At 47.7% G+C, this 19343-nt stretch overlaps 6 protein-coding genes across 6 annotated transcripts; 2 read left to right on the top strand and 4 right to left on the bottom strand.

Annotated features, from left to right (window-relative positions):
* The first annotated feature begins 3360 nt into the window (after positions 1 to 3360).
* On the top strand, positions 3361 to 5768 carry BO79DRAFT_206453 (uncharacterized protein). Its single transcript, XM_025681976.1, has 2 exons — positions 3361 to 3892; positions 3989 to 5768. The coding sequence occupies exons 1-2, from the start codon at positions 3547 to 3549 to the stop codon at positions 5494 to 5496; spliced, it is 1854 nt and encodes a 617-aa protein (XP_025544306.1). The 5' UTR covers positions 3361 to 3546; the 3' UTR covers positions 5497 to 5768.
* A 53-nt stretch (positions 5769 to 5821) lies between these two features.
* BO79DRAFT_24196 (uncharacterized protein) lies at positions 5822 to 6551 on the bottom strand. Its single transcript, XM_025685173.1, has one exon. The coding sequence runs from the start codon at positions 6463 to 6465 to the stop codon at positions 6010 to 6012; it is 456 nt and encodes a 151-aa protein (XP_025544305.1). The 5' UTR covers positions 6466 to 6551; the 3' UTR covers positions 5822 to 6009.
* Positions 6552 to 8965, bottom strand: BO79DRAFT_24199 (uncharacterized protein). The gene has a single exon (XM_025685177.1). It carries the CDS (start codon positions 8759 to 8761, stop codon positions 6638 to 6640), a length of 2124 nt encoding a protein of 707 aa, XP_025544304.1. The 5' UTR covers positions 8762 to 8965; the 3' UTR covers positions 6552 to 6637.
* Positions 8966 to 11739: 2774 nt separating this feature from the next.
* On the bottom strand, positions 11740 to 13816 carry BO79DRAFT_213095 (Hsp70 family protein; the record flags this gene model as incomplete). The annotated part of the gene is made up of 9 exons (XM_025683196.1): positions 11740 to 11963; positions 12025 to 12080; positions 12167 to 12319; positions 12368 to 12474; positions 12526 to 12872; positions 12931 to 13003; positions 13057 to 13101; positions 13166 to 13701; positions 13759 to 13816. 9 exons carry the CDS (start codon positions 13814 to 13816, stop codon positions 11740 to 11742), a joined length of 1599 nt encoding a protein of 532 aa, XP_025544303.1.
* Positions 13817 to 14479: 663 nt separating this feature from the next.
* Positions 14480 to 15829, top strand: BO79DRAFT_136148 (uncharacterized protein; the record flags this gene model as incomplete). Its single annotated transcript, XM_025678076.1, has 3 exons — positions 14480 to 14500; positions 14594 to 15280; positions 15341 to 15829. 3 exons carry the CDS (start codon positions 14480 to 14482, stop codon positions 15827 to 15829), a joined length of 1197 nt encoding a protein of 398 aa, XP_025544302.1.
* A 1534-nt stretch (positions 15830 to 17363) lies between these two features.
* BO79DRAFT_136710 (cytochrome P450) lies at positions 17364 to 18072 on the bottom strand (the record flags this gene model as incomplete). The annotated part of the gene is made up of 2 exons (XM_025678090.1): positions 17364 to 17656; positions 17781 to 18072. The coding sequence occupies 2 exons, from the start codon at positions 18070 to 18072 to the stop codon at positions 17364 to 17366; spliced, it is 585 nt and encodes a 194-aa protein (XP_025544301.1).
* Between the last annotated feature and the right edge of the window lie 1271 nt (positions 18073 to 19343).

Genomic DNA, 19343 nt, shown 5'->3' with positions numbered 1-19343 from the left:
CTTTTCCTTTTTCTGTTTTCCATCTCTGGGTCTGCATTTTGTCTTTTTGTTGTTTTTGTCCCATAATTGGACTGGATTCCCCCCACTGCATTTGAAATTATCATTATTGCATCTGTCATTTTTGAAGGTTTTGTCAGCGTGTATGTGTGCTTGGTCGGTCTGTGTGATGTGTTTTATTTTTGTATGCCACGAATACCTTTTGTTACTGATCCTATTATTTGGGAGCGACGGCCGAATTTGGATTTTTGAAATGTACAATAGAGAAGCCAGTACGAGAGCGAGTGGGATGTGATGGATAGGCATTAGTACCTGTCCTTGGGATAATCCCAGATCAATATGGTCAAGATGAGAATCTTTACTACTTATATGCACTATGACTCTGTATACTTTCAGTCTTTTGGTAGAATTGTCCTCTTCATACGAGATGAGATGACAATGCCAAGGATGGAGAGAGCACACTTTTGAACCAGGAAGCGCGTGAATGTAGTCTTCTAATATATCATCATTCATAATTCAATATCCAAAAACACATTCGAGTCATATCATAAACCTGTCAATAACGATCATTTAGGCAGATAGTTGGTCGTTTAATATCGAACTTATGAAATAGTAACTGTGTCACGGCTCGTGCAGGACCATACCATACTCAAGGTCAGCCTTTTACTCTTGTGTCGGGGTTGTGTTTTGTGCTAGCAAAGGTTCATAAGACTAATCACTGCCCGCTAAATACTATCTACAAGCAGTATTGTCCCGTGCACACACAACCGAATGTAACCAATCATTCTTGTATAGCATCCCGTCATCGACATAGCTAGTCAACTATGACTATTGCTCTCCAGCTGTATGGCCATCGAGCACATTTCAAACTAGTAGAATAGTAGAGACAAGACTTGTTGACGGTAGATTAATCGGGGAATATGCAAGATCCAATCCAAATATAAGAACTCGGCCAGCCTAGACATCCCAAAGCCTCAAGGTGAATTATGAGAATTTTCCTATCATTCGGCCACTCACTTTCTGACATATACTCTCCAGATTCAAGTACTCACCTTAATTGCTTGAAAGATGATACCATGGACAGACTCCAACGTCTTCCGCATCGACACTGTATCGATGTCGTTTGTATAGTCTGTATACATCCGACGCCCCGGCGTCCTGTTAGGTCTCCGGTACCGCTGATCGAAGGCTCGCAGCAGGATGTATGTCTGTATCTGAATCATCATTATCCGGGAAGTGTACTGAAAGCAATAACACAGCTATCCTTTTCTCGAATATATCGATCTTGTTTAGAAAGATTCTGAGAGAGCCAAGGACTGTTGATGATTGAGTCAAAAAGTAGCATGTTTTCTTGCGGGCATTGCTCTAGAGGGAAATTTATTAGCAGGGGGTAATATGTAGTTGGTGAGATACTACGTAGGTAGTTGGTATAGAGTGTATCGATATTGAATTAGGTATTCATCGCCATTGCAAAGTGCAGCCACAAATATCACATCATAGACTTGTTCGAGAGTGTATTTATTCTTTTAACTTCGTGATCCTCTCAGTTGAAATACTGTCCATGTTGTGGGACCTACATTGAAAACGAATTTGGAGAGTTCTGTTGACATTGTTGTTGTGAATTTTCCCCGGGGAGGTCACTCTAAAAGAAAGCCATTCAAGCATGGATAGTTTGTCGAGGGAGTTGCAGAAGCTAGTGGTCGTGGGGATATTCAGTATCGCTATCAGTCGGTATCAATGACTCACTAAAGATACTGGTCTCTGTTAGGAAGACCAGTAGTAGATGTAGTAGAGTAATAGTCACTTAAATACGTGGATCTTCCCCAAGCTTCTTCATAGCTTGATAGCATAGCTTGATGGATAGTAATTGTCTCTGGTGATGTATGGAGATGCTGTGTATTGCTAATCCGGTGATCAGGCTCGCAGGTTACTACATGAAGCTTTCTAGTAAGAACACAGGATTTACTGTCAAGGGTACGTAGTTATAGCGTACCTTTGTAGGGTCCGCATCGAAGTCATACCCACGCTCTCTAGCGAGTACTGGAGTGATAGTTAGATGTCCCAATATGTCTGTCCGTATCTGAAGACGTCCCTGCTTGCAAATACCATCAAAGTATATAATGCTCATTTGGATTATCATCGTCAATCTTGCGGACTCACTGCTTCCTGTATATTGTGCTAGTGGAGGCCTATACATGTCTGCTTTGGTTATCACCAAGCAAAATTGCTTTTTTATGTTACTTGATTTCTTTCTCTTTTGATGCGAGATATTCCTTGCTTCAAGTAATATCGACATCGGGATCTGCCATCCCTATAGAGGCCCGGCCTCTAGAGACCTCACAACCCAGGCCATTCTATGAAGTGAGAGATAGTCTGCACCTAAAAGCCGACATGCATATAATTGGAGTAACTGTTATCATCATCGCGGTCAGGTGACGATGATCGTGTCGGATGATCTAATCTTTCAGCCTTGCCATAGTCTTGAATCTAGATTTGTTTCCACGCGATAGGTTGAAACTTATTCATTTTCTATAGTGATATGGATCATCATCTTTCTATATGGGAAAGATTATATAATCAATTTCCTCTGAATCAGTCACCTCGATATGAATGTGTGCAAGAGGTTTTGGGCCACTTCGTAAGTGAAAGCAATATCACATATAGTTAGGGGTCCCTATACTCCTAGCTTGTGTTCCGAAAGAGGAGCCTGGGGATGACCGAACCTTATTTCTGATTTCCACGGTTGAGATTTCCATGGTCGAGAAGCCAGCCATATTAATCAGTGTGTGGGGTATAAGCCATGTTCCTGAATGTCACCACCACTGTCAATGATCAGCAGAATTAACACATCAATTATTTCTATACAGTACAGGACTTACTGATGATACCTATTAAAATAATTCAGGTCTAATGTTTCTCCAACTGCATCGGTCCAGTCGGGAAGGGGCTGAGTCATCACGGGTGGGGAATGATGTCAGTGAGGGAAGGATGCGGTGGTGATGTTTTTTGTCTGGACCCTTGAATTTTTTTTTCTAGGATGTTGATGTTGATGTTGATGTTATGACAGGATATTGTGCGAGGTACAATATCCATCCACATTAATCTACTCAATCACGAGTATCCACTTTCCACAGATGTCATCATCCGACATAACGGGTTTCAGTGGGCGGGTGCCCCGAAACACCAGCGGGACTCTCCTGTCACCAATGAATTGAAGGTGAGGCTGCACAAACAAATAGCGAATAAGTAGTGAATACTGTAGCTGTTTCGTACCTGCCTTAAATGGGTGCATCTGCCCCTACGTCACGGGCGCTTGCCCCGCTGTCTCGCTCTTTCCCTCCCCAGTCGCCACTGCCATTTTTACTTCTTCCCTTTCCATCTCGCACCATCTCTTCTCTTCATCTTCTTCTTTTCTTCTTCTTCCTCCATTGATCCATCCTCATCCAGCTTTCATCAATTCTTTCCCATAACACCACTTGCCTCATCCATCTAATGACCACCCCCATCTAGATCTTCAACTTCTTATCAGTCCCTTTAACCCGGACAACAATGACCCACTACGAAAGCCGTCAGTACGCCCGGCCCCCCGGCGGCTACAATCCTGACTACTACTATGCCGCCCCTCCTCATGGCTCCGCTCGTCACCAAACGGATGTCGTCCGTCGTCGCGATGGCAGCGTTGATTCCTACGATGCCCCTCCGCGCGACTACCCGCCTGGCGATTATGGTTACGAATACGGCTACGGCATCCCCCCTCAGGCCAGACCGTCCCGTGTCTCCACCCTCTCGGAGGGGGTGCGCAGATCCCATTCCATGGGCTATCGTGATTCCCATTACGATGACTCGGACTACCACCGTCGATCCCACCGCCATTCGAGGCGACATGATGACCGACGTATGTATCTCATGTCTCGGACAGTGCTCGGACAGATAGCACGCCAAAGAATACAAAGCTACTGAAAGTAAGTTGTATGCTAACATACATTTCTAGGTGATCGCCCCAGATACTCCCGCTCTCCATCTAATAGTCGCTCTCCCCCTAGACGACGTCGCAAGTCCATCTCCGAGCAGGCCTTGGGTGCGCTAGGTCTGGGCTCGCTCGCATCATCTGGTTCCCACCATCGCGAACATGATCGTGGCCGCTCGCATACCCGGGATCGTAGGTCTTACTCTTACTCGCCCTCACCCACCCGCGACAGAAGCCGCCACCGACGGGAGAAGAGTGAGCAGCGCATTGCCCAGGCTGTTAGAGCGGCTCTGGCTGCAGGTGCTATAGAGGCCTTCCGTGTTCGCAAAGACCCTGGCGAGTGGACCGGTGAAAAGGGCAAGCGCATCCTTACAGCTGCGATTACGGCCGGCGGTACCGATGGACTTGTGGACCGAGACCCGAAGAAACACTCCAAACGCCATGTCGTCGAATCCACCCTGGCGGGTCTGGCTGCCAACCATTTCATCAACGGATCAAGATCCCGGTCGAGGTCTCGTGGCCGGGGTCGCTCGCAAAGCCAGGGCGGACTCAAGAATCTGGTTGCCACAGGAGCCCTGGCCGCAGCCGGCAAGGAGGCCTATGATCGTTTCCGATCCAAATCTCGCCCTCGGAGTCGAAGCCGAGGCCGCGGCCGGTCCAGCTCTCGGGATAGCTACGACGACCGTCGCCCCCGCAAACGGAGCAAGAGCGTGACCGACTATATTAACCAGGGAATGGAAGCTCTAGGCCTAGGACAAAAGGACAGCCGTGACAGGAGAGCTCATGGCGGCCGCTCGTCTCGTCGCGACGTCTATTCGGACGACGAGCTCTCGAGTGAGGACGAGCCGCGGCGCCATCGCAGCCCACGACGCTCCAGGCACTCTAGAGATGTGAGTCGACCTTTATCCACTGTCAGCACCTCGACACGACCGTCCACGCGCACCACATCCAAAGGAATCGGCGAAGCTGGTCGTGGTCGTGTCAACAACCCCCATGGAGACGGTCAATCCGAGGAGTCTGATTCTGACCTGGGAAGCAGTACCGATGAAGAACACCAACGGAAAAAACTTACCCGGAAAACCCTAGTGAAATCCGGTCTGGCCGCGGTGGCCACCATCCACGCCGCACATAGTCTGCACGAAAGTATGGAAAAACACAAAAAACGAGCGGAGCTAGTTCGCGAGGGTGAGCTCTCCCCGGAGGAAGCCCGTCGTCTTCGGATCAAGGGTCAGCTCGGCGATGTAGCCAGCGTCGGCCTGGCCGCCCTGGGGATTAAGGGTGCAATCGGAGAATGGAAACATGTGGAGGAAGCCCGCCGCGAGCGACATGAATTTGCCAAAAACTGCGACAAACGACGAGAGCGCCGACACCGCCGTGTTCAGAGCCAAGGGCCGACAACGACTCGACCGCCGCGGACCATATACCCTGACGAGATTGAGGAGCATCATCCATCGGAGTATGGGTCAACAACCGATATTCGATCTCGGTCTGTAGGACGATCGTCCAGAACGCCTGTCGCACAATATGCTTAGATTGAAAGAAAAAGTATGAAAGGAAAATTGAGCGATATTCAGTTGCAGACATGTGCTATGATAATGATTGATGATTGATGACTTTTCCTTTGACGCAAGAATTTTTGTCCTGTTATTCTTATGCAGATTGATAACGCTTATTGAATGTTTTGACGTCTGTCAGTTGATTCTGATGTTGTATACGTACACGGCCCGCTTGTTTCCATTTGCTTGTTGCTTTTTGTTGATTATTCACCTTTCTCTTTCGGTATTATTGATATTTTCGACCCTTTACTGTAGCTTACAGATAGTATTGCAATATAGGGTTTACTTGAGAAGCGAACAGTAAAATGAACGGCATAATCCATTCAGGGCATGCGGACATGCAGGCATGCACATAGAACTCTCAACGAGGGGGCTATAGACCATCCCCTTTGCGCAGCAACAGACAAGATATTTACAAGACACACACACACGTACACAACACATGGGTTAAAAGACAAGTCAAGACAGCACAACACCGGGTATGATATCTCAAAAAGAAAACAACAAGCAGACACACCTGCTAAATAGATGGGGGCAGGAATCGTCAACAGAACAACCAGGAATTTGGATCATTGATGAATCAATCAAGCAAGCAAGCGCAGAACCAAAACGAGCCAGTAGTACTACTACATGCAAGATGACGATGGCAGGCGAGTAAGGAGAAGAATGTGTCCTAGCACGAATAAAAACAGACGGACAGGCGCAGCAAGGGAGAGAGAGAGAGAGAGAACAGAACGCTCGATTCTTTTGCCAGCAGGATGGAAGCAAAATAGATGCAACAAATACGTTGATGAGCAGAGCGGTCAAGCAGGGGTGCAGGCACCCATTAGACAGGAGAAAGCCTGGCAGAGAATATGAGGAAACGATGGAGGTAAGGAAACGGTCAAGCGCAGCTAGCTGTACATCCCAACGAGGTGGAGGGAACGAAACTTTTACAGAAGGCATCTTCTGAGGAGAACCATGGAGGAGCCAGGCTAATGCAATGAAGGAATCAGGTCAGAGCCGTGGGTGATGGCGCAAGGATCAATGAGGGTAACTGAGGGTAAAAGGGTCTAGAGGCGACGTTGCGGGGAGGACGATAGTCATGTGTGTCGGTCTAGAAGATGCTAGGGAGCGCTCATCGATCGGCATTCAAGTTCAGCCAACTCATGTCTGAGTTGACGTTGGTAGGATGGCGTGGCGGCATCGGTTCCACTTCTTCGGGTATAAGAACGCTTGAACCGCGTGTGTTGGTGCGAGACGGGTCGAGTGTTCGGTAGTCACTTTCGGATGGCACTGCTATTGAAGGCACATGTGTGCTGGGGTTGTAGAAGCTTCTGCTGTAGGTACTGCTGGGAGGCCGGTCTGCCCAGCTGCGCTGTTGCCAGGGCCCGTCACCATCCAGCTCGGCGCTCATCGACGAGGCGCTAGAAATACGAGCTGACTGAGACTCTTGGATTGCCACAGGACGACCTTCAGACGAGATGATAGACGAGGCATGCTCTGTTGTGGGGCTACCACTTATTACCTGTCCTAGAGGTTTTGGCTCATCCAAGAATCCAAAATCCAGGGGTGTAAGTGTCTTCATTTGCCATGCAGCACCTTTCGGCTGCGGCTTGGCAGACGATGCGCCTGATGGTGGGGGCTGGAGAGATTGTGATTGCATTCCAACCAAGCTTGTTGCACTGTTGTCCTGGAAGTAGCGACTCCACCCTTCATTAGTCCTCCGGTCACCTGGTCGACCCCCCGAGGTAGAGCTCTGGGCCTCAATTTCTTTGTCAAAGGCAGCACTCGAGTACACACTGGGTGATGAGGGTTCTCCGGTGGAATGAATGGTCGTCAGAGGACTCGACTTCAGCGGAGTCGAATTCTGTGCAAAGGTAGGGCGGGCACCAGCCGGCCTTGGGGTCTTCTCATCACCCACCTTGCCCGAGAAGATTGCAAGCGAGTCTACCGAGGAAGCGGCAAGCGGTACTGGGCTCTTAGCCATGGGGTATGCTGACTGGGCTAACGGCTCCACACCCTGGTCCTGGAAGCTGAGGCGATCTTTGTCACTTTCGCCTCGAGCTTTCTTCAAGTTCTGCTTCTTGCGCTTGATCAGGAGGAGAATGATCACCAGGATGGCCGCGACACCCAGGATCGCTCCCAGGGTGGCGCCGACTATGGTTCCGACATCGTTGCTGGATGAGCCGCCGCCGGCGCTGGATGCGCTGGAGGTTGACGTTGCTGTGGATGTAGATGCCGCCGTTGTGGTTGACCCGAGAATCTGCTGCCGGCTCTCGTTACCGTAGAACAATTTCGTCGCGTTCACCCAGCTGTTGGAGGTTTGGTTGAAGATGGCCAAGGAGTCCGTACCACTGCCACTAGAGATCACAACTAGGCCATCCTCCCCTTGAGCTAGGGAGTAGTTCTGCCGTGTTGTGGACTGTGCTAGGCTACTATCATATGTCGGGTAACTGCTGAGGGTAATCTCTCTCTTCCGTTTGCGTGACGATGATGAGCTGATGGCGGTAGCAGGGTTCTGCTCCTTCCCGGACGAATTCACCAACACCACGCTCGAGACCGTGTTGGGCGCCACGTCCATGTCGAATTCCTCCAACACCTTGCTTCCGTCGGATCCTTCGAGAATCGCGCACTGCACGCCACTGGACAGCGATTGGGACAAAGTCACGTTGGATCCATACCAGCCCGCATTCGGGTTGAATAGGTGCACTTTCTTCGGGGTTGTGGTACCGCCAACCAACGCTGCCTCGCGATCATTCCACGGCAACAGAACAGGGTTGGCGGCCGGTGACGCTTCTGTCGCATTGTGGGCCGCAATGGAGTATGGCGATACGGTGCTTAAAACGTATGTGTCAGAAGATGCAACCGTTTCGTCGGTCTGGTGGCCACCATAGACCAGAATGGAGGAAGAATTCGACAGGTAGACGGCCTTGTGGTGAGTACGGTTCCCCATGACCGATTGCGGGGGTTGAATGGTGGTCCACGTCGTGTCTCTAAACGAGTATCGCTGCAAGCCCGGCTGACTTGAGGCGCCGGATCCGCCAATGACATAGAGAGATTGCTTGGTCTCATCGCCGTCTGTGCCACCTATCACACACGCTGCGTCTGAGACGGCCTCACCCATGGTCAATGAGGTCCAATTTCCATTGCGCTCGAGGGGTATCGACATGAAGCCATTGGCGGAGTAGGTGTAGAGAGTGTTGTTGTATACAGCGGAGCAGTGACCCTCCAGATCCACAAGAGGTTTCGGAACAAGCATGTCGAATGTGTGGGAGAAGGGCGAAAAGTAAAAGTTCTTCGAATGTACCAGCCGAAGACGATCAGGAAACAACCAGCCGTCCGAAGGGTTCAGCACGCAAGCGTCAGGACGGAGAAAGGATGAAGAATGACTGCCGGAGCACTATCGCATGATCGACACGGTAGAGGGTCGTGTTCTCAGGTGCAGAGAGCAACCGGGGAGAAGCGATGATCGCGGATCGCAGCTGTGATTGGGCAACGTATGATTCGAAAGCGAGCGAGAGAGGGTGATATCTGAAGGAAATTGTCGCGGTAGAGCACAGAGAGGCGATGATAGATATGGAAATCTAAAAGATCGATCTGCTTGGGAAAGATGGGGCTAAACGTTGAGTGGGTGAAAAACGAACGACGACCTGGCAAAGAGCGTGTGTCAATTGGGAAGGTTAGGCTTTAGGGGGGTGTTTGCGAAGAGAAAGCGATGGACGGAGTGCACGATATCAAATCGGCAGCAAACGTGAAAAAGAAGGAAAGGAAAGAGAAGGGCGAGGAAGGAGGGCAAAAGCCAGACCGAGTCAGGCAGAGAAGGAAGCGAAAAGCCAGCGAACGGAGGGGGATGGGATGGGATGGGAGAAGGAGGGACGAGAGCATCAGGAGAGAGAGAGGGCGAGGAGGGATTTGGTTTGGGGGTGGAGGGTGAAACGCCGGCGGGCAGCTTAGACCAGCACTAGGAAGGGCAGCCGAGAAACTCACCCTTTTTTTCTCCCCTGGTGGAGAGTTCAGTGAACCGAGGGGGGAAAGGATACAACAACAAAAAGAGAACGAACGTAAAACGAAGCAGTAGAGGGAAACAATAGTGCACAGCACGTTTTGGATAAGAAAGAAGGAGGAGGAGGAGGAGGGGAAGGGAGGAAGAAGAAGGAAGGGAGAGAGTGTGAGAGAGTGAGATTGATGAGAGTAGAGAATGGAAGGAGCGAAAAAGGAGGAGGCGGCGATGGGAAGAATTGGGAAGGAGCGACCACCACCTCGTTAGTTATTTAGTTAGTTAGTACACTACACCATCTAATTAACATCTGTGCTGACGACCATTGAATTTCTTCCAATAAATCAACGAGTGACCGATTGTGATAGCTAGACTACGACTCTTGCGCACTTACTCCCCGAATTCTACGCGAAACCATCATCTGTTTGACATGAGTCGCGCGACCGTAGGAGGGGAGGGACAGACAGAAGTGAAAGGGAATGTACCTGCATGAAGCTGCAAGGCTGGTCAAGAAACTTCTTTCCCCCTCCCCCCCCCCCAACCACCCTTGTCACTGCAGGCAGGCAGGCACTTCAGAACGTGCCAACAATCATCAATCTTCCTTCTCATCATGAACAAGAGATACCATTAGTTGGTCAACTTGTTTTACTGGTTACTAAATTAGGTTATGCAGGTTGCACCAAGTGAACCCCCCCTCCCCCTTCCTTGGGCCCCCAATGTCATCCTGCCGTGGGAATTGGACCCTTGGGTCTTGCATCCATGGTACTCAAGGCTGACTGATGGTGATGATGTTGATGATAATGATGATCAGAGAGGGAGAGGAAAGAAAGGAAGCAGGAAGAAAAAAGTTCCCGAACCTTCCCACGATCGCATCGGGCCAAAAGAAATGGTGCTGCCTTGCTCGGGAGTATATTTAATAAAGATTATGTCCGACAGAACGTGCGAAAGGGAGAAAAGCAATTAAACGGTGAGTCTCCACAGTAATAATTTGTGCTGACCCCCATCATTAGTATCCTTGGGGTAAATAAATAGTAAATACTACTACGTAGTATCCAAATAGTTCGGTGAGATGAAACCAGTCAGCAACATCCCTAATGAAGGAATCATAACCCAGGGAGGTCATGATATAGTTAATGGTTGTTGATGATGATACATTATCATTATCATTATCATTATCATCCCTCGTGCGCCCGACCGGGATCAACTGCCCGATTATTGGTTCTGGCGGGACTAGTCAGGCACACCCGCCAGCATTGAATATGCAGGTACACAACAGTTATTATTATTACGGCTACATAGTTACTTGAGTATTTACTGCAGACGGAGATATTCTCCCGTCGCGAGAAAAAAAACCTATTTTCCACTTCTGACCTTGCCGAACATCTCTCCTACATCATCAGTCCCATCTATTTATAGGCCGGACCACTATGTAGATAAGTATCTAATTTGTATCATCCTAAATTCTCACATGACTCGTGGCCGTTTCATCGGCCCCACTGGGAATGCATCACAGTGCTGATTGGTGGATGGATCTTCAAGCCTCAGGCACTTAAAACCACGCCGGGACTGACGTAACCCCCCCTGCCATCGTAACTAACTTAACTAACTAGTTAACCAACTACTTGACTAGACCGATTAAGGACTAGATAGTAATTATACCAATTGAGACGAGAACAACCATAACAACGAGTCTATAACAATGTCGGTCAATTATTATGATTATTATTATAATACTACTAGTTATGGGAATTTTAATTAAGATTGTCTAGTCCAGTTATTGAAGGAGCACAGAAGTACTACTAGGAATAGTACCGCGACTTAGTAGTTGTAGTTGCTACTACCATCGCGACTTCGACTTCAATCAAAGTACTGGCATAATATATACTACCTTTGCAGACGAAAATGATAATGTTGGCAATCTAAGTACAGTAGTAGGAGATAGAGAGAGAGAGAGACCAAGATAGAGTGAAGGAAAATCAAAGTAAAAAAAAAAAAAAGAAAAGAAAAGAAAGAAAAGAAAGGAACTCGAATTATTGATAGTAAAAATATTAAACATTAGTGTGATAGAGAAACAGATAGTAGTCGTATGTGGGAGAGAAGAAAAGAACAGAACAGAAAAGAAATAAGACAAAACTCCAAGACAACTCCAGCAGATACCAATCTATATGGGATGTTTTGAAACACATACTTACCACTCATCGCATAACAGTCCGCAAATCGCACGAGAGAGACTCACCCTTTCAATTACCCGCACGCTCACTCCATATTCTAGGAACCATTTTTTGGGCCAACACCTTACATTTAGTATGCACTATGATTTCCAGGTACCCCTTCACACGAAATGTCGCAGTCACAGAGATGCATTGATGCGAGTATACACCGCCTGCAGCAGCAGGTTGTAGGGCGCGTTCGTCGGCGGGTATGTCAGACAAATTGCAGGTCAACCGGGCCAGTACGCGCGAATCTGCAGTTTCGTTGCGCCAGAGTCAGTGCTGTTATTGGTAACATGGCGGGACACAGCTTACTTTGGCCATCGCTCATCTTCAGAAAGAACGTTTTGACAGGGGGCTCCCCCGGGCGACTATAAAGATGAAATACAGCCTTGTAGGGTCTATCTTCCTCGTAGACATGGCCCTGGTGAGGAGTTAGCAAAGAGCACCTCATTACCGAGAAGGCAAATGAGAAGAAGCTTGCAGACATATTCCGGGTTCCTCCCGTAATCCTGAGCATTCGATGAAGTAACTCTTGTTACATGTCTGGTTCTTCGTGACGATGCCGCTCAGGCCGTTTCGCGCAGCACCGAGAGATGCAGATAGTTCACTGCCTTTGGATCAGCATGTAGCACGCCTCAAAACCTCTGAAACTCACGGTGCTTCGGAACACAAGATCCTGAAAAATCCTGCATCTTTGAACCCCTCCGAAAATGCCTCCCGCGCAAATTTAGAGCGCATCAGCCCCCCAGTCATCAACAATTCCTGCAGGTCAATTAGCTTAGAATCAAGGAGTTACTCAGAACCTGAACGTACGTCGATCTTGAAGTGGCCACGAGTGGCTTTGTCCACCTGTTCGTTCACATGATGGAAGACTTGGCCGACAACGGTGTCAAAAAATGCCCGCATATCGCTGTCGGACAATATTATATGACCTGCCGTTGAGTCATACCATTGCGACGTAAAGCATTCCATCCGGAATTTAAGACGATGGTTACTTCCATCTCCAGTGAACTCTTCCTTTCTTTTTTTGAATTCGTTCATGAGTCTTTCTCTGCGATCAGAATTGTCGTCGTTGAACGGATTTATGAAGGAGGCGTTGAAGCGATGCCTCATGAGCTTCAAGAACTCTCTGTCAATGATGGTACTCCCAGACTTGGGGCCTATGGTGGATGCATTAGCTCTTCGTTTGTATACAAGCCAGTGAAAGAACATCCTTACCTATGGCACTGCTCAGTTCCGTGAGTGAATACGATGTTGCAGTTACATCCGTGATCATATAGCAGGCGATTTCCTAGCTTCTTGTCAGGATTTGAAACGTTGAACAATCGCGCATATTCTACTCACAACCGTGCCCCCGCCCACATCGCACACGCAAAATGTGCTTCCGGACTATTGGCACAATCTTTCATTAGCCAGGAATATTCCTTGAGGTCAAGTAGGCACACGTACGAACCTTTCTTCGTTCCCCAGATGCCCCTAGGATGGATATCGCGGACGCCTCGCTTTCAGTAACAAGGCAAACTTCCTCGTTCGGTTTTTGACCAAACCCGGCCAAGTGGATAGCCTCACTCATCCGCACTTGTGCATCGTTGGACCAGCCCGCCGGAATGGAAAACCAGTACTCCTTTTTGATGTTTGGTTGACTAAAAATGTACGACTGCTCCAGGTGGTTACGGGTCCCGCTGAGGTAGTCGGCAACGACACGCACGGCCGACTTTCCGGCTGGCAGCCGCATGATTCGTTGTCCCGAAACCCTCTCCAATTCCTCGTCCCGGAAATCTGTTGACTCCAAGTCTGGGTCTAACAGGAGTTTGGTCCACCTGAAAGTTTCGAGCTCAGGTGTAGCCTCTACTCCCCATCGAGGTTGCATGCCACTTGGGTACTGCATTGTCGATGGCAGTTTGGCCCGGGATTGAACTGGCCATTCATCCACTTGATAGATGGGTGAACCTATGCTTTGCTCGTCAGTATCATAGCCCCAAGCAGCGGCTTAGGTACGGTTAGCCTCATGCATGATGTATAAAAGCTTGGGAACCGTCAACTCACCGGTACCCGTCGTGCCGTAGTCAATACCACAGACTAATTTTGACTTGGCCTGTGACATATTGTTACTGGCTCAACTTAGGGCTCACTTGTAGTCCCTGGTATATTGACTGTAACGAACACTCGTATGATAAGGGGACTTGAAAATGGCAATTCTGAACTGGGGGCTGGGGTTGGGGTGTGGAAGTGGAGATATCGCTGACACTCAAGAGCATCCAAGAGGGGGGAAAGGAGGAGAAAGCAGAGATAGATTGTATTGCCCTTTCATGTGTCCCATGCTGCCCAACACATAAAACGTCTGCTAGGTCTCTGAAGAGGGCAGGCAATTGTCTCGGAGGGAAAACTGGCCGTCCCGGCAGATACGAGGCTGGCTGATCACTAGTCGGGAGACCTCGCATACCTGATAGGCCTGTTCTCACTCGGCTGTCTCAGGGTAGAAGGTATCAGGAGGACGAGGGGGGTAATAGAGAGAATGGGAGAGAATTGAGTTACACCTTTGAAGGTCTAGATGCTGCATCTTGCGTGTTGGTTGTCAAGGGGAAGAACGGGGAACAAAGCCACTGGACCTCTTTCCAATTCCTGGTTTCTCTAACGCCCTCTCATCGTCTCCCCACGTTACAATTACTTCTTCATTGCCCCTTGGTCTTTCTCTAGTTTTATCGTCTACTTCTCATTTATCTGTCTTCCTCGGCTTTGCCTCTCTGCACAGCTCCGAACCGCCGACATGGATAAGACTTCTGTTCAGGTAAGTATCCTCTCGGGCTCAGACTCAAAGACCCTCTTGTAAATTCTAGAATGCAGACATCGGGCACACGCTGATTAAACTTCTTTCTTATAGGAGGCATCCTCCCCCGCCGATACCGACCGTATTTCCGACCGTCATGCTTCAGAAGACGAAAGCTCACCCCAGATTGAGGACGTCGAAGCCCTCAAGGCCGAAGTTGCCTTTCTCCGGGACAAACTGGAGATTCTTCAGGGAAAAGCTTCGCTCGACTTCAAGTTGCAAATGCAGATGCTTACTGCCGGGGCCACGGGCTGGCCAGATTATGATTTCGAGGTCTTGGGGGACCACATCCGCCGGGTTATGTATCGCATAGAACATTGGTGCCAACAACATGCCCGGCAAGGTATGCCTGATACCGTTGAACTGGATGACTTGGAAAAGCAAGCCATCATTCATAGCCTAGAAGGCTATTGGGTCCAAGATTTGGAATGGGATACACTGATGAAGTCTCTTCCCTACCCTTTCTCTCTGTATATGTCGGAGGTGCTCGCTCAGAGCATCTTGACAAAGAACATCGTGGATAAGTTCTTTGTCAACCCATTTTGGTACCTTGAAGGAGAAGGTCTCGATCGGCAGGATCATACGACGGGTTCAGTCTCCTGTGCACAGAATCTGCAACATCTGTACCGACGATTTTTAGAAAGTGGGAACTTCCCTTCCGCATCCTTCTATCATCCTCATCTGATGCTGACCAGGACTGCAGCAAATGGCATCAGAGCCACCATTTGGAAGAAAGAAACTGTCCGCCTGTTAAATTCGGTCAAGGTAGTCCAAGCACCCAATCTCGAGCTCGGTCGGCAGACAAAGGAATATCGCACAAACGCTGTCGCTTTGTTCGCCTCCACCCTACTTTCCGACGTCTTTTTCCAGAGGCTATTAAAAAGTGTGGATTGCGACGAAGCGACGAAGCGAGAGGACAGTCTTCTGGAGTTATGCAAATTTGCTGATGAGACAGCAATTACCCTCGGCTCCAATCAGGGACATTGTGTGTATAAGACACTGCCGACTATGGGAACCACCTTTGATCCGAGATCCCACGAAGCGACATTCCATAACCTCCATAATGTCCGGGGTAATGCTGACGATGCCAGATTGGCTGGCCGTCGCATCCTAGGTATAACCCAGCCGGCTGTAATACTAAAGCTAAGGACTCTGAGGTGTGACGAGAACGTCTTGAATAAAGCCGAGCTATTGGTGGAACATGGTGACTACACCGAGGAAGATCATGAGCGAGAGCGACCAAAGCCTTCTGCAAAAACCCTTGAAGAGGTTGAGACAGAAGAAGAATAAGTAAGGGAGATAAGTTCAGGACTGTGTCTGTAGTAACTTTTGTTATATATCGGTTTGTCTATAATTGCCCCAGACTGTCGAATGTTTCAAAGCAGTGATTCGTTATTTCTGTATATTCCTCGCCTCATCACTCCTACTCACTACAAACCATTCTCATTAGAAACTTTGCTTCTCTTTCTACTTATTTAGAGAGCGCTAACTCGCACGCACTGATCTGGATATACCAACATTATAGCCGGGGGTATTTCCACGTCAAAGGCTGATATATATCTTGACTCCACGTGTAAGATTTGGGTAAGCTCTGGTATGGGTATACATCAGCTTCCTCATACTCTTTGAGGTATCCATCAGCGTAAAGGAATTGTGACTCCATGTACATTTTGAATGGGAAAAAGGACACATCGAGTCAATCTATCAGTTCTGGTATGGTTTCCCGTTCGATGAAATAGATGGCCACGGCGGGCTGTCCGCTTCAAGGTTTATAAGCTATGGTTTCTTGAGGCACGTATACGTCCTAGTTGGTTTGGACCAAAAGGAGTGTCCAACATCTGAATGAGCACTCCGTCACGAGAAAAATAGGTAAGAAGTGGACTGGAACTTCTTCCTTTGTTCTCATCCTGTTCCTATCGGAATTTTTAAGCCCGCAGCACCAGAACGCCATTTTTCAGATACTGCCGCTCTAATGAAGCTGACAGCTTTCTAAAGCCTGTTAGCTCCATTCTCTGGATGTAGGTTGCGGAATGTCTCGAAGCCATCAGTGAATATGACGGTATCGATGACAGATCAGTGGGAAGTTCATGGCCCGGTTCGACCAATTTCTCAGGCACACTACAAGGAGCCCCACAGCGACTTGATGGTATGTAGATTGGACTCCTTAAAGACGCATTCCAGCATGATGTTGTTGCATCTACCGTTAGGCATTCTTATTAACTGCCGCTAAGAAGTTGGAAGACCCGGGTGCAATTGTGGAGGAAGTATCCCTTCCAGATTATTTCCAAGGACCAGCGATCTGGACCATCTAGCAACGTATAGCTGGCGCACAGAATTTACTGGATCAAAATGCTGGTCGGAGGGGTCTGAGCATGACGGAAATGGAACTCGCAAGTTTACCCTGGAGTGATGAAGGCTTTCAAAGAGCATGCCCGTCAAATAAGAATGTGATTATCAACGGATTAGTATGTCTCGCTTCCCTGGACTCTACCGGAAGACTGTCAATATTGGGCGGCAGGTAAGTGACAAATATCCATCATTATTTGAAAAGTTTGATCGTTCTTGCCCACGTAAGCAGTGAACCTAGAAATATATCTTGGATCACAACGGACAAGGATGGAATTGCATCAGAATACTTTTGTTCATCACGGTAATAGTTCGTTAGTACGTGTGATTACATGAATCAAAGCCACCAGGACACTCTCAAGAGTCTCACGATCGCTATGGAAGAATCAAAATCCCTTAATTACCTCCCCTTTACCGCACGGGAAATGCTTCTCTGGTCATTTAATATCCTGCCTGGGGTGGTTTCAAATATCACAAACTACTCCGTGGTCCGCGCTTTCATGACCACTTGCATTGGCCCGACTGCAGTGGTGAAACAGTCACTTATCTCAGCAATCATCCGCGAGCCATATTCCCCAGGAGTAAAGTCAATGTTAAAATTAGTAAGTATCAAGGCAATTGCAACACGGAGTTCCATCAAGCTCATACTTTTCCCTAGACATGAGAATCGACCTAGACCATATTTAGAAAAGGAACCTTGACGAGATAAGCAAATATCACATACCAGTAGTCCAGGGCACAAATGTACCTTTATCAAGAACGAATTAAGGTCTCGTCGAGAAGTGCTCGGGAATCCAATCAGCTGGACGCACAAAGTTGCGTTCATCTGCCAGTAAAATTAGCATTTCTTGTTCGTTATCAATTTGTGTCAATGTATCTTGCTCACTCAACATACCTTGGAATAGACTGTACTGCAGCGTTGCAATTGTGGTGCCCTCCGGAATAAATTTCCCAGCAACCACAAGGCCTCCAGGTGGGGCAAGTCGAAGAGCCGTTGAGGGGACAGGAGGATGCAGTCGGAGCATTTCATAAATGCACGTGCTGAGATATGGCAGCTGTTGTAAATCATTGTAGTTACGAATATCAATCGAAGTAAGCTCATCTTTGAGTTTCTTCAAACCCTCTGGTTCATTTAAGAAATGGTAGATCATCGTTGGTATCACTCCTCTCACCGTATCACTTTTCATAGATTTCATATATAAGTTTCAATGGATCCCAATTGAAGAATTGGAAAATCAATAATTAGAGGTACTTGCCTGTCTGTAATAAAGACCATCAGGAAATCAGCCAAAATGTTGAGCATATTGGCCTCAATTCCACTATTCTTTCTCGCATCTTTGATATTGTATGCGATGAGATCACTACGGTCCGACTTCGCTTCCTATTTTACAATGATCCTTAGTTCCGCCCAATCCGTATATATCACCTAAAGAAACTGTACATTAATGGCCCTGGTAGCCTCTTGATTGGCCCAATCCAGGAATGTCTTGTAGTATCCCATCTACTACACATATGGGATACCCATGAAAGGGTGGATAAGCCATGGTACGGCTGCAATGGGCCCGATAAACTTGTGTGTCATGCGAAATAGTGAAACAATGGAATTGGTTTGGTTGCTTTCCAGATTAGTGAAGGAGAGACCCAATCCTACTTCCCCTATTAAATCAAATATGAACCACTCAATCCAATCAGATATATTCACCAAATTTTCTTTGTGTTTGCCAAATTTTTGAAGAAGAAGATTAGCCTTATTATAAATAGTTTTTTCAAGTACACTTGTCGCTATTTCACGTAATCTAGATCAGCATATTTTCTTCTATGATAGTAAAAACTCTAACCTTGAGAGCTGAATACCTGCTGCCAGATCTTTTGTCTAGTATTATATTCGGCGAAGTCCCGTGTGGATATAATATTTCATAATGGGTGCTGTAGGTCATAGTACGGTGCTTTAGTATACTTAGAGCTCCTTCCATGAACCTGGCAATATGCATTACTACTAAAGAGTGTAACTTCATCCGGTCCTACCACATAATCTTCACAATCAGTTCGCGATATGATAATAGTATCCGTAGCGGCAAATATACCTGTGCGCACCACATCCCCATACTAATGATGTAAGTCTTCCAAGGCCTTGGAATTTTAGTATCGATACTGCTTCCAGAAGTAAACCAGCTTCGTGAGTCTGAAGCTCAATAGCCTGGGAATATAATATATAAATGAGAGAAACTCCTGATAAACTAGTATACTTGTGAGCAGAGACCCATAGTAGATGCCAGCAAGTTTTATAGCCTGAAAAATAGCATCATATAAGGGCAACAATTCAAAATAGTGTTTTGCGCCTGTAATTGAAAGCAGAACTGCCAGATAAAAGCCTACAATACAAGCTGCTGCTAGATGGTATTTATTATAAATAAAATAGCCCATGTGTGCCGTCAGGCCCGTTATTGCAGCAACAGAT

Source organism: Aspergillus costaricaensis, assembly GCF_003184835.1.
Source record: "Aspergillus costaricaensis CBS 115574 unplaced genomic scaffold BO79scaffold_2, whole genome shotgun sequence".
Taxonomy (NCBI): Eukaryota; Fungi; Ascomycota; class Eurotiomycetes; order Eurotiales; family Aspergillaceae; genus Aspergillus; species Aspergillus costaricensis.
This window is presented reverse-complemented; position numbering and strand designations above follow the sequence as displayed.